Source organism: Zalophus californianus, chromosome 2, assembly GCF_009762305.2.
Source record: "Zalophus californianus isolate mZalCal1 chromosome 2, mZalCal1.pri.v2, whole genome shotgun sequence".
Taxonomy (NCBI): domain Eukaryota; kingdom Metazoa; phylum Chordata; class Mammalia; order Carnivora; family Otariidae; genus Zalophus; species Zalophus californianus.
The window spans coordinates 12,159,050-12,173,748 of record NC_045596.1 but is presented as its reverse complement, the minus strand read 5'-3'; the positions used below and the strand labels follow the sequence as shown (position 1 = coordinate 12,173,748).

Here is a 14,699-nt window from a genome sequence, read left to right as displayed (position 1 = left end):
CAACATCACCACCACGGCCACTCAACCCTGTGCATCTCCTCCGCCAGACCGAGGAACCACAGCTTGGTCACATTCATACCCAGAATATAAAGCAGATACCCTGAAACCCAAGTGAATCTGGACAGGAATGGTTAAGTCATACAAGAGCCACACCATGGGAATATTAGGTGGCCCTTTGTACAAAATGGATCAGCACTATGCCAAGGGACCAGGAGAGATTTTTACAGGGTAGAAATAAGAGAGAAAAGAAAGATGCAGAAAAACATACAGAATATGACTCCTACTCTGCTTTTTGTAAAGCCAGCAGTTAAAAAGCCTAGAAAGAGTGTGTACGGGGTTGTCTGAGCTTGGTAAAAATAAAGTTGTTAACGTGGGTTGCCTTGTAAGGTATATATGTAAGGTATATATGGTATATATGAAAGGGGAAGGTGAGTCCACCCATAAAGGAAAAGAAACAGGACACATCCCTGCCCCAGTGAGCGAACATCTAGCTCACTGTACGCACTCAGAAGTTGTTTTTTTTTAATGAATGAATATAGTTATCTTAAGTCAATGGGATTGGAACATCTGTTTGTGATTCATTAGACTCGTATGAGCCCTGGGTGGTATACGCAGTTGAAGGATTGTTGAACGCTACATCTGAAACTAGTGATGTACTATAGGTTGGCTAGTTGAATTTAAATTAAAAAGAAATAAAATTAGTTTAATTGATTATTAAAAACTTGTTTATTCTCACCTCATTAATGAGTTCATAGTTTTCCATCTTCTAAAATGGGGTCAGCAGGTGGCGCTGTTTCTGTAAACACAATTTTATTGGCACACAGCCACACCCATATGTTTCTGCATCCTCTGTGGCTGGTTTTGCCAAACCGAGCCAGAGTCCAGCACCTGTGACAGAAGTGTCTCAGCCTGCCCTGCGAGGTCGAGAAGATTAACTCTCTGGCCCTTTATAGAAAAAGTTTGCCAAGCCCTGGTCTAAATGATATAAGTATTGTTTAATTAGCTTTCCATTTCTTCCCCATATCCTTTGTCAGATCTCAAAGGGGTCAGGTGAGAAATTCAGACTGAGCCCCTGTGCTGGAAATCTGGACTTCTGCATTCTCTCGGGAGCCTGGCAGGGTAGGCCTTATTGTTCCGGATAAAAGGGCAGAAATCAGAGACCCAGGCTCAGACAGAATCAGCATCTCACTTTCCAGTACCTACTTGTATACATCATCGAGCTCATCCCTAGCCATCATCTCACAGCTCTGTATCTGAGACGGTGTAGAGATCCTTTTTGTGAGAACAGGTCAAGGGTAAATGGCACATGTAATTCTTGTGGATTTTTGTGGGCGTGGCTCAAAGTTCCCCTGTGTTTCTTAACCCACAGATTACTGAGCAAATTGCAGCCTGCAAACCCGTGGCCACTGCTTTGGACTCTGCTGTGGACGTCTTTCTGTGTAGCTACATTATCGACCCCCTGGTAAGAATTTCATCTTTCAAAATAACGAAACACAATAAACTCGTCACTCTTCATGGTTTGTTGGCAGACTGTAGTACGCCCTAGGATATAAAATAGTTTTGCGCTTGAGTCCATTACTATTGCAGAATCCAAGACCTAAAATCTAAAATTTAGATGAATGTGTTGTGATACCTAACAGACTGGGAAAAGCCAAAGACCTAGCTGCATACCTTTGTTCCTTACTAGAGTTGTATTTTATAGAAGTCAGGAGACCCTCATGAAGAAAACTTCTATTTGTCCAGAATAGATGGAAAGGGTGGTCACTGGTATGCATATTGCCAATATTTAAAAGGATTCTTAGTGCAACTATATATATAGATACAGATATATAACCCCAAAGCTATAGCAAACTGAATTTAATTTTTTTTAAGATTTTTTTATTTATTTGACAGAGAGAGAGAGCACAAGCAGGGAGGGGGCGGCAGGCAGAGGGAGAGAGAAGCAGACTCCCCGCCGAGCAGGGAGCCTGAAATGGGGTTCAATCCCCAGACCCTGGGATCATGACCTGAGCCGAAGGCAGACGCTTACCCTCCTGAGCCACCCAGGCGCCACTTAATTTAATTTTTGATTTAAAACCCTTTGAGATATTACCATTGGGTTGGTAAGTTCCAATTAATCAAGTGTATTCCTTAGCTCTATTCACTCCTCAATATACACTGACCGTCTCTGCGAGCCAACCCTCTCATTTCCTCTGCTGGAAGCACGTCAGTGACTTCTTGTGGCTATCCCCAGTGAAGATCAGGGTCTTTAACTGAATACACTAGGCCCTGCATGATTGGGCCCCTGCCCATGGAGGCCACATTTTGCACTATTTGATCACCTTTCTCTCCAGACCCATGTTTTCTTTTCTTTAAATCCATCTTGATGTCCCCACCTCAGGGCCTTTGCACATGCCATTTCTGCTACCAGGACCGTAAACCACACGCACACACACTCTCTCCCTCTCTCTCGTTCTTCCCCTCCACACCCACACCCCATCTGGCTAACTCTAGCTCTAAGTCTGCCAGTGAATGAGAACACAGGCTCTGGATTCGGATTCTACTTCTACATTTTCTGAACTCTGTGACTTGGAAAAATTATTGAACTTTTCTGAGCTTTATCACCGGAGTGGGGCTGTTTGATGGTTCAGTGAGAGATTATGTGTCAAGCCCTTGACACCATAGCTGGTACGTTGACACTGAATACATGTTTGCTATTACTAGTAAGCAGCGTTCAGGTCTTAGCTCAAACATGTCTTTTTTTCCAGGAAGCCTTTTCTGATCTTCCCACCTAGATTGGGCTCCCTTTTCTACACTCCCATAGAACTCTACGCTTTTCCTTTAGAGGTGTTATTGCTGTTTGAATTGCACGTTTGTGTGGTTCTTTGATTAAGGCCTGTCCCCTGCGGCACACTCTAGACTCTCGACTCCCTGAGCAGAGGGCCCGTGTGTTGCTGCGTCCCTGTCATCTGGCACATTGCCTGGCACAGGCATTTGAATGAATGATGATCGGACAGCTGTTTGTCAAAGTACATCTGTATCGCTCCATCTGCCCATCTCCCTGTCCCACATCCACACGTCCATCTGTCTGGAAGATGGACCTCCACACCTGAATGGAAACACTCTTGCGCTCTGCCTTCCTTCTTCCCCAGCCCGTTAGGGGCTTTGTGCTGCTGCTTGGACCCCCGCTGATGGCTTTGCCTGAACCGTCCTTAGGTGTCCTGGGCTAATCTGGTTGATTCTGAATTAATATCCTCGCATCCAGTCTTCACCACCTGCCCCAGCTACTCAAATCACCCAACTATCAGATGCTTGCCACAAATAATTGGGGACCAGCGGAGCGGAGGCCTGGAGGCTGGTCAGGAAGATCGTAGGCTGGAGCTTTATAGCCGGGCGGTCTAAATAGTGAGAAAGAGCTCTGGGCATTGATTTTGCCAGGAAAACAAACTCCAGACTGACTAACATGTTCCTTTTATATCTCGATTGTTCCCGGAAGAATTATGGCAGCTTCCAATAAAAGGATATGGTTGTCATCAAGCTCTAAAGCCTCTCAAACAAGTTGGAAAGCACAGAAACGTGCCAATAAAAGAACGTGGTGGCGGGACGGGGAGGAGAACAAATTTACTGGAAATTCTGGGCCAGGAGGGGCCACTGCCATTCGATAGCACATCCCATCAGGAGAAGAGCAGGATCTCAGTGGCTGAGCCATGAGGGTTGGGGTGGGGGGCCATTGTGACATCCAAGCTGCCTTTGCCTCGCGGTGGGCTGGGGAGGCGGTCCTACTGTTACCGACAACATCATCCTAAGGCAGCGGCAGATTTTGTGCGTTTATGAAGTCGGCCAAGTGTAAGATTCTGGCCAGTGTATGATGCCCACAGGGTCAGGCTGGTTGTTCCCAGGTGCATCCGTTGTGATTGGTGAGTAAGGTCACACAGTGTTGGGTGTTGCCCCTGCAAAAGCTAGCCGTGTGGCCTGGGGAAAACCGAGGACAGATGCCCCTCTCCACGGAAGAACCACCAGTCAGCTACAGCTGGTGTCACCTTGTGGGGATGGGGGCTCAGTGTTCGGAGATTGAGCTTCAGCCTTTTCGGATGTAAACCCAAGTTCCTATGTGAAATCCGACTATGAATGTTGGCAACTACTTTTTGAAACTACTTTAAGCTGCCTTTTAGACAAATCAGGGTTGGATGCAGCCTATGATCTGCCCTCAGATTGGCTAAATTAACTATGGAATGTTTGTTGAGAGCCTTGTAATTCTGCCTTTTCCACACAATACTGTTTTGGAATGAGGAGGCTGTGGTCCCACTGTTCTGATGCCCAGCAAGGCCAGGAAGGTGAATTAGCACATCAGACAACTCGGGAAAGGGATCGGGCTCAGGTGGACCCCTCTGCTCTTCTCCTTGGCAGCAAAGGGACGCCATCTGGTGGGGTCTTAGATTCAAACCCTTACTTCCCCACTTGCTGCCACTGTCCCTCATTTGTAAAATCAATATAATAATAGGACCGATTCAAGGTTTTCAGAAAGATTTTAGGACTTACAGTAATATGTAGCACTTCACACAGCGGCTGACTCGTATCTCGTTCACAAATGGTCTCCATGAACAACATCAGGGCTCATTAAAAAAATTGCAAAAGGAAGGGATCCCCCCCACCACCACCAGCTGCTGTTTCCCATTCCCCACCCTCAGGCATGTAATCCTCCTGATTTTCTTTCCTTCCCTAGAATTTGTTTTGGTTTGGCATAGGGAAAGCCACCATATTTTTACTCCCAGCCATCATTTTCGCTGTGAAGCTGGCCAAGTACTACCGTCGAATGGACTCAGAGGACGTGTACGATGAGTAAGTAGACACATTTCTGCAGAGTGTGGGGCGGGCGGCCACTTTCTAAGTGGGACTCCGCTCAGAGAGGTCGCGAGAGACGAGCTCTAATGACATTGCACTTGGTCTTTTCTTAAAGTAGGGGGTCACCTCTTGTTTTAGCTCTGTTTTCCCTCTTGCCCACTCTGCTCGGCGTCCTTAACCGACCTTCTTGTTTCTCATTTGCAGTTCCTTTGTCTTGGGGACTTGGCACTTTACTTTATAACTGTTTTTACTGGTTTTCATTTTGACTCTGTAGCCTTCGCTTCACTCTGTGGTGACCCTGTATGCTTCATTTTTACTTCTCTCACTTCCCTCTCGACCTGTGTCTCTCCTGAATTTACTCTGTCAGCATCTGTATTAGGGTAAAAAAATGTGGGGGATGCAGCTGTTGAGCTGTAATAGTAATTAAAAAAAATAATTGTATCTCCCTTTTTAGTATTTTATACTGCTGAAACTGTATCGCCAAAAAGTAAGCCTTTTCTTTTTTTAACCATATTTATCAGATGGGACTGGGGAGGTCATCATTATTAATATATGACGGGTTTATAAAATAAAAGTAATAACATCTTAACATTACATAACGACATTAGATATGCCCAGATAAAAATCAGTGCCGATGTCTCTTAAAATGAGGGCGGGCACATACAAGGTACTGAGGAAATACTTGTTGAACTAATGACATTTTGTACGTTCAGTTTATTTATCTAAAAATGGTTGTTTCAGTACTTGCTTTTAAAGGGACCAGAATGTGAATATACCTTTTCACCTTCTTTGTAGACTTCACAAATTGCCATACACTTTTCATGACCATTACATTGCCTTTGTAACCCATGATGTAACTCCTTCATCTTAGAGGTAACGTGGTGTTTTTGGTATATTTATTTCTGTTGCAGTATGGAAAATGGTAATATTGGTTTTCATAGACATCATTCCACTCAGACTGTATGAACAAAGTTTTTAAACAGATCCAACGGCACGAGTTCTTGACCTACAGCACCTCCAAATACTGGAAAAGAAACCCTTCCCTCCTGGAGTTTACAGAGTTCAGTGATTTTTATATTCAACACGCACTGACACGCCAAAGAATGAAAAGCGTGTACACCTATTTTTTTTTAATCTCTAGAAGTTTTGCTTTAATCATCTGAGCCTTCGATGAAAGTTTCAATATGTAATACATTCACTGAATTTCCAGTTTAGCTTTGGGAACAAGACATGAATTGTGTCCCATTTCCTTGCTTGATAACTTAGACTTGTAGTTAGAAAACGCTCAGCAAATCGCAGATATGCGTGTGTGTGAACAATAAAAGAATGATTTCAGAAATCTGACTCTAATCTTCTTATTGAAAAATATTCCTATATGATAAATACCAGTTACGTCACTGTGTCATTTTCTCAGAGCTACTGTAACAAATTATGCAGAGTGGGTGGCTCTACGCAGAAGTGTCTTCTCTTACAGTTCTGGAGGCCGGGGGTCTGAAATCACCTTCCTCAGAGAAGGAAGACTCTGTTCCGTGCCTTTCTCCTCGATTCTGATGATTGCGACAATGCACAGCATTGTTTGGACACTGTTTGGACACATCACTCCAATCTCTGCCTCTGTCTTCGCAGAACGGAGTCTGCCCTTGTGTGCCTCGGTCCAAATTTCCTTCTGCTTCTAAGGAGTCATTGGATCAGGGCCCATCCTGATCAAGAATGACCCATTTCGATTTCATCACGTTTGCAAACAACCTATTTCCAAACATCCACAGGTTCTAGGTGGTTACGAATTCGGTGGGGAGGGAGGGGACACGGTCCAAGGCAGCACCGTCACACAACAGCAATGGCTAATAGCCAGAAAGATAAGGGAGTGAATTTGAAGGAGAGCAACTCTACACACAGAAACTAAGTTAAATAACCCAAATCACAAGAGACAGAAAAATGACAAATTTTTTGAGACATGTACAAAATAGTGACTCACCCCCTCTTCGTTTTACATTTGTCTTTATTTAAGAACATGTTAATACTCCACTGCTTGTGAGCTTAAATTATCTCTTTATCTAACACAGTGATGCCCAGCCCCTGCCACGCAATGGATTCACGTGGCTGATACTTAGAGACTCTGATACAGTTGGCTAGGGGTGTGGCCCAAACATGTGGATTTTTACATTTCCCCAGGTGAGGGGTGCTTGGGTGGCTCAGTCGGTTGGGCGTCCAGCTCTTGGTTTCAGCTCAGGTCATGGTCTCCGCGTCAGGCTTTGCGCTCAGTGAGGAGTCTGCTTCAGATTCTTTCTCCCTCTCCCTCTGCCCCTCCCCACTCATGCACTCTCTCTCTCAAATAGATGGATAAAAAAAAATTTCCCCAGATGATTCTAATAGGAATACTACCCTAGATTAACTAAATCATTTTCTGGGATATATCCCATGCAATTCTCATGTACAACCTGGTTTGAGAACAACTAATACAACTCTTCATGCATTTCATCCATAAGGACCCTGTCCCTCAGATAAGGTACCAGAGATCTGTGTTCCGCTCACTGCTCCTCATCACAGAGGTGCAGATGCAGAAGCGCGCAGCCATTGTTGCAGTCCTGAGGACCAGCTGCCTGGGGCTCGCACTGTCTTCTCTGTGGGGAGTCTGCAAGGCTGATGACATGGTCAATCCAGCAATCCTGCCCATCTTGCCCAGTCAAGTCTTTCAAAGTCCATTCTACTTCTTGATGACACCACCAGCTGAGAATGAGAAGGAATAGATAATGTCCACTGAATGTCACGTCCATTAGCCCGCTGTCAGGACCCCTTGGGCAGCATATGACGGTAAATGTCCCAGACATCCAAATTATGGCAGAGCTTGGTCTCAAGGGCCACTACAGTGTGGCCAGAGCCTGCCACTCCCACACGACGGCAATTTTGCTTATGGGGTTGTCAGAGGCCACAAGAAGCCAGAAGTTGCCACAAGATGGCAGCAGAGGACACATGTAATCTATTTGCAAGGCAAGCCCTTAGCGCTATGAGGGTTCTTGCTTAATCTTAGAAAATTAGGAGGAATTTTACAAAGAATAAACAAATGACCAATAAACATAAAAAGAAAGGAAAGGAAAAGAAAAGAAAAGGAAAGAAAATCAGATCAACTGCAGACAGGTACCACAGTCCTGAGAGGCCATTTCAGAGTCCTTGGCATGCAGATGGAGGCTCGTCCTTAGCGCCCATGCAGTTAGTGGCAAGATTAGTCTACACAGGCAACAGCACTGGCCACCATACAGGCCTGAACAGCCCCATCGTTAGTCAGGCTTATCTCAGCCTGCACCTCCCCACGGGCATCCACGTGGGGTACAGAAAATGTTTCATCAGGGTGCAGCAATGGCTTTCCAGAACTCACAATTCCAGACATGGGTGTCTTGAACATGTGTGTCATTTGTCACCACTAGTCAGGTTGCTAGCCGGGGCCAAGGACAGATGACAGAGGTATGCCTGATACTTAAGAGTATTGTGTAAAGAAAAGCAAGAGCGCAGGGTCCTGGGATCGAGTCCCGCATCGGGCTCCCTGCTCCTTGGGAGCCTGCTTCTCCCTCTGCTTCTCTCTCTCTCTCTCCCTCTGTCTGTCATGAATAAGTAAATAAAATCTTTTTTAAAAAAAAGAAAAAAAGAAAAGCAAGAGCCTTTGAAGTTAGCCCATCAGTTCCTACCAGAGTTGTCACTAGCACTACAGGGCAGCTGCACCCAGGGGACTCTGTCAGCTCGTACCGAGATGAGCCTTCCGGAAACCAGAGCCGGGCATCCTCAGACCTTCCTGGGAGCCCTGTCCAGGGAGCCCAAGGCTCCCGTGTGAGTAATCAAGGGAGCTACTACGGGTCCTTAGAGATGGGGCACTACCTTCTTGTGTGATGGGCACCTGTATCTGGGATCTGACTTGCTGTTCTGGGATATTCCATTTCCATTTTTATGAGAAGTAAAAAACATCTGCTTTCCCAGGATCCAAGGGCACCAATGCAGGCAGGGGACAGCTGGACACAGTGACGTCTGGCAGTCATCCCTCAGCCACTCACTTTCCACAGGTGTCCAGCAGCCGTCAGCCACAGGGTGTCAAGTGCTGCACAGCAGGGAGCCACGTGGGCAGGAAGGAGGAGCCCCGCCTCCGCGGTGACTCTGGGCAGAGGTGCCTCCAGCTGCCAGAGGCATCACTCAGCACACTCCCCTGCGTCAGGTCGCGGGATTCCACCAAGGTCCTTAAGGTTCACAGGCCCTGGGTAGGGGCCCCATAGGGCTGCCTCCCGCACACCTGCTACCCAGGTCCCCAGGCAAACTGGGCAGATTTTCTGGTCAATTTGTACACGAGGCTCAACAAGTTACGTGGATGAGGCACATATCGTCTCCTGTCCCCAAACAGCCCAACTGAGTCTGTGCTTCCCACTTGGCTAATGAGGTCTGCGGGGCATGTAACTTTCCTTTCCCGTCTCGGGAATCCATCTCTGAGCCTTAGTCCACAGTCCTCCCGGGAACTGACCGGAGGCTGGCCCCTCAGGACTCAGCTCCTAAGCTGCTGCCGCCTGCTCTTCCCGGGAGCTCACGGGCTTGACGTTGTCAGTGCAGTCACCCCTTCAGGGGACAGGAGTGTGAACATTCGGGCATCCCTGGGGCAGGACGGTAAACATGTTTGCAGGCCCAAGTGAGCTTGCAGACAAACGCTCTTTGACACTTTGTGCCAAAGAGATTGAGCAAAAGGCACTAGCCATGCCCAAGACAGAATCCTGCCAAAATGCGTGATCAATATAGCTGCAGTCGGAAGTCTGACAAGGCTGGGGTTCTAGAGGCAACAACTGAATTTTGTTCATGATAATCCACAGTGGAAACACCCATTTTGGATTCACATGAGGAAGAAATGAGTTTTCAGTGTGTAAAGCCCCCAGGGTTGGGTGTTATTGTTATAGCAACTGGCATTCCCCAGCTGATGCACGCGTCTACTGCACAGGCTCTAGAACCTTGTGAGGGGCACATAATCTGTCTGGGTTTCATACAGGAAATCTGTTTGTCAGATTAATTGAATCGATGACTTTAAACTGATGGTATTGGCCTCCTCATCTCTAATATATACTCCTCCTCTCACACCTGCTGATTCAGAGTTTATATGAATATGGGACAGATTAAGCACAGACCAGTTACTGACCTTTTAACAACAATCCCACCATCTGCAGGAAGGATTTAGGACCAGCCTGGGAGGTGCATATGTTATGGCAGGGGTCTAACTGCTTTGAATAAAATGGCTAAGAAAAATGTGAGAATGAAAAATCCTTGCTGCGCATCCACTTGCAAATATATCTGGGTCTGTGAGCTCCTGAAAGATTGCAGTTTATAATCAGCACAGAGGGACCCTCAGAAGGACTTCTTTCTGCCTGGAGAGCTCAAGTCGGTTGTTGTCTGGGAGGCAGTTGGCAGGTCTTCTCACTGGTCTTTTAATTATAGTTTTGGGGGCACCTGGGTGGCTCAGTTGGTTAAGCGTCTGCCTTCAGCTCAGGTCATGACCCTGGGATCCTGGCCTCAAGCAGGGCTTCCTGCTCAGCAGGGAGTCTGCTTCTCCCTCTGCCTCTGCCCCTCCCCCTACTCTTGCATGCTCATGCTGTCTCTCGCTCTCTCTCAAATAAAGAAATAAAATATCTTAATGTTGTCCTGAAGTCATATGTGTCCGTGCTCTAGGAGTGACAGCTGGAAAAACTTCAGACCTATTAAAGATAGTGACCAAGTTTGTATAGAGACATGGTTCCCACCCCTCTCCAACCATCTCCAGTACCCCCACCCCACACCTCCCAGGGATCCCCGTTCCCTTTCTGCCTCTCCTTCCTTTCCTTCCTTTCTGTCCCCAGAGCCCCCAGAGCAGCTTCAGGCTGCAAGCTGAAGTCTCACCAGGATTTCTCCTCCTGGATTCTCCCAGAGTCCTGTACTCAGGTGGTATCAGGCTTGGTTTGGAGTTATGGTGTCACTTTTCATCTTTTTCTACCTGAGCAGAAAGCAGGCTGTACCTGGAGCTGGAGATCAGTGCACCTGAAAGAAATGACTTTCGGTCAGTTTGCTCATTGTTAATTCAGTATAAAATTACGGCCACTCCTGTTACTGTTGTGATAAAGATCTCTTGTAAATAGATGCACAACTCATATTCAAATGACAGTAGATAGCACTGTGGTTAATCAAATGCAAATAGATTACCAAATTTCCAGGGGCTTTGTGGCACCTTTGGACAGCAGATTAGGGGAAGTACACCGGCTTTTTTAGAGACTCCATGACCTGTTTAGAGCCCTGGCTTCACCAGTCACTAGCTGTCTGTGCTCTTTCATTTCCTCCTCGCTGCATGTAGATAAGACTAGCACCTATCTGGTGAGCAGGGACTGAGTGAGCTCATCACGCAAACTGTGTGCAGTAATGGCCCATGTCATAGCTGCCGTCGCCCTCACCATAGTGTTGCTCGAGCACTTTTAGTAAATGTGTGAGTACTGTGGTGGGGAGGTCTGCCCAGGCTGTGGCGTCATAAACAGTCCTCTTGCCTGGGAAGATGGGGAGCCATCGGTCTGGAGGCAGCCTCAGGTGAATCTATAATGCCCTCCTGCCCACTTCCTCGTCTACCTTACCCATAACTTTCTTCCAGTGCAGACATGAAACCCAAGGGAGCCCCTCCATGCTGGGAACAGCTCTCCATTCTTTGAGAACAGTTGCTCCTTTTGTAAATCCAACCACATGTTTTAGGTGCTGGGCGTTCACTCCAGAATCCTGCTCTTTGCCAGGGTGGAGGAGTCCAATGGCAGGAACATGACTCAAGCCCAAATTATCAAAGTCTCCCCCAGAGATTTCCACACTGCAGCTCGGCTGAGAGCTGCAAATACGCATTAAAAAAAAAAGGTGTCAAAAAAACAGGGAGATAAAAGCAGGGAGAGAAAACAAAGCACGTCATGCAGAGAAAACTGAGATGCAATATGAGAACAGAGCTTCAGGTCCCAACTCTGTGTGGGAGTGGTCTCCCAATCCATGCATCCATGATTTATAAGAAATTTCCCCCAAATTCTCAATTTTCTTTGTTTAACATGTTACATTTAATTAGTTGCTATTACTGAAAGCAGAAGTTTCTTGAAAAACACAAAATCCAATTCAATCCAAGGACTATATGCTAGTTTTTTCTAAGGTTCAAGCTAGAGATCTGGGCTGGAGATGTCAATTCCCAGGATGTTGACAGTGGCAAGAACGTAAATGAACCAAATATAATGACAAGTCAACTGTAATAACAGTGAGGTCTGTAAAAATTTAGGGGAATCCAGACAAAGAACCATAGATGTTTTTTGTGGGCACAGGAAATCAGAATGACTATTTGCCAAGTAGACAATGGTAGAATGGAATTTTAAGACAAAAGTAACAGTTTGGCAGAGTTCGAGTCTCTCAAAAGAGCCTGAGATTTGGGCAGGAGAATGAACGGCATGTAACGGCATGTTACATGTAACGTGTAACGGCACGTTACGTTACACGTAAAGATGTAATGGCAGCCCAAGGACATGCCTGTAGGGGGTGATGGATACTGGACAGAATCTGGCTGGGATTCCAAAGAGTAAGTTTCTATACGTTGCCTCCAGAAATTCGGACTTTCTTCTGTAGAAAAATGAAAACCGTCTGTTGCCTAATGTTTGGAAGTGACAGGTGTCACCCTACAGCCGTCCTCAGATAGGGAGCCACAGCCTAAACCAGCCCACCTTGGGGGAAAAGGCCAAATCCTATTCACCTTGTTTCCGTAAACTGGTATTAGCAACTGGTATAGAGCAGTAACTGAGTCAGGACTGAATAAATGACATTCCTTTTCCTCCAGCTGTTGAGGGTCCTCTACCCAGCTGCAGGCTCCTAAGACATTGTCTCTGCCTCTGGCTAGGTTAGATGTCCCCACCCAGATCACCCCAGGTTCCCTCCTACACAGCAATTGCCCCTCAATTGTCATGATTGAGATCCTTGTCTTTCCCTTTATTGTCTGCATCTCCTTGAGGACAAGGACCATGTCACCTTGACTACATTCTGGGCAATGACAGAGAGAGCCTGGGACCTTAAGTGTTTCATGAGTGCTCTCTGGATAAATGGAAGAATGAGTGAATGACAGGATGAATGAATGACTGAGTGGCAGAATGAATGACATCTGGTTAGAGGGCAACCCTGTTCTCCCTAGAGCCAACCAGTGTCTTTTTCTCCTGCGCATCCCTGACTTCCCTTCGGTAGCCCATGGCACATGAGAGTGCTTTGCTCTCTGGGTGTGAGTGCCATCCACTTGTCCTGGGTGTGCTTTTCGTCGTAACATCTTCACCTCTTACTGTGACAGAAGTGCAGTGCATATGCCCATGTGCCTGGTGGCTCACAGGGGTAACACAAAGAAAGATCAACTTGCCTTCTCCCTTTGTGAGCTTTCCAGGGTGGCAACTGGCTCTCTTTGTAACACACTGAAAATTCAAAAGGGCTACTAGCTTTTTTCTGAGTGTCTCAGAAATATTATTCAAATAAAAGCAGGCGTCTTTTTAAAGCATGTTTCACCTGTTTTACAATGTTTTCCTTAAAAACAAAGATATGGAAAATGAAAACCTGGGGGTGATCAATGAACTTGCTTTCTGGAGAGTTTGTTATAAAACGCTAAAAAATAAAAAGGTTTTGCACAGCAAAGGAAACAGTCAACAAAACTAAGAGGCAACCCATGGAACGGGAGAAGTTATTCACAAATGACATTTCAGATAAAGGGCTGGTAACAAAGATGTATAAAGAACTTATCAAACTCAACACCCCGAAAACAAATAATCCAGTCAAGAAATGAGCAGAATACATGAACAGACACTTCTCCAAAGAAGACATACAAATGGCTAACAGACACATGAAAAAATGTTCAACATCACTAGGCATCAGGGAAATACAAATCAAAACCACAGTGAGATACCACCTTACACCAGTTAGAATGGCTAAAATTAACAAGACAGGAAACAAATGTTGGTGAGGATGTGGAGAAAGGGGAACCCTCTTACACTGTTGGTGGGAATGCAAACTGGTACAACCACTCTGGAAAACAGTATGGAGGTTCCTCAGGAAGTTAAAAATAGAGCTACCCTACAAACCAGCAATTGCACTACTAGGTATTTATCCCAAAGATACAGATGTCATGAAAAGAAGGGCCACACGCACCCCAGTGTTCATAGCAGCAATGTCCACAACAGCCAAACTGTGGAAGGACCCGAGATGCCCTTCAACAGACGAATGGATAAAGAAGATGTGGTTCATATATACAATGGAATACTACTCAGCCATCAGAAAGAATACCCACCATTTGCATCGACATGGATGGAACTGGAGGGGATTATGCTAAGTGAAATAAGTCAAGCAGAGAAAGACAATTATCATATGGTCTCACTCATATGTAGAACATAAGGAATAGCTCAGAGGACCACAGGGGAAGGGAGGGAAAAAAGAAGGGGAAGAAATCAGAGAGGGAGACAAACCATGAGAGACTCTGGACTCCGGGAACCAAACTGAGGGTTACAGAAGGGAGGGGGGAGAGGGATGGGGTAACTGGGTGATGGGTATTAAGGAGGGCACGTGTTGTGCTGAGCACTGGGTGTTATACGCAACTAATGAATCGTTGAACACTACATCAAAAACTAATGATGTGGGGGGTGGGGGGATGGGTTAGCCTGGTGATGGGGATTAAAGAGGGCACGTTCTGCGTGGAGCACTGGGTGTTATGCACAAACAATGAATCATGGAACACTACATCAGAAACTAATGATGTAATGTATGGTGATTAACATAACAATAAAAAATTTAAAAAACTAATGATGTACAACATGTTGGCTAACTAAACATAAAAAAGAAATAAATAAAAATCAAGT

The 14,699-nt window shown here is 45.9% G+C and overlaps 1 protein-coding gene across 6 annotated transcripts in view; it reads left to right on the top strand.

Annotated features, from left to right (window-relative positions):
* PROM1 (prominin 1) overlaps positions 1–6,152 on the top strand; it is a 124,014-nt gene extending 117,862 nt beyond the window's left edge. For 5 of the 6 annotated variants that reach the window (XM_027600492.1, XM_027600490.1, XM_027600493.1 and 2 more), the window contains exons 22-24: positions 1,370–1,462; positions 4,703–4,818; positions 5,733–6,152. In XM_027600492.1, coding sequence (XP_027456293.1) covers positions 1,370–1,462; positions 4,703–4,818; positions 5,733–5,787 — 264 coding nt within the window. In that variant the 3' untranslated portion in view covers positions 5,788–6,152. Of the gene's footprint in view, positions 1–1,369; positions 1,463–4,702; positions 4,819–5,275; positions 5,309–5,732 lie in introns of all 6 variants that reach the window. The other variant, XM_027600495.1, reaches the window with a different exon arrangement.
* The last annotated feature ends 8,547 nt before the right edge of the window (positions 6,153–14,699 follow it).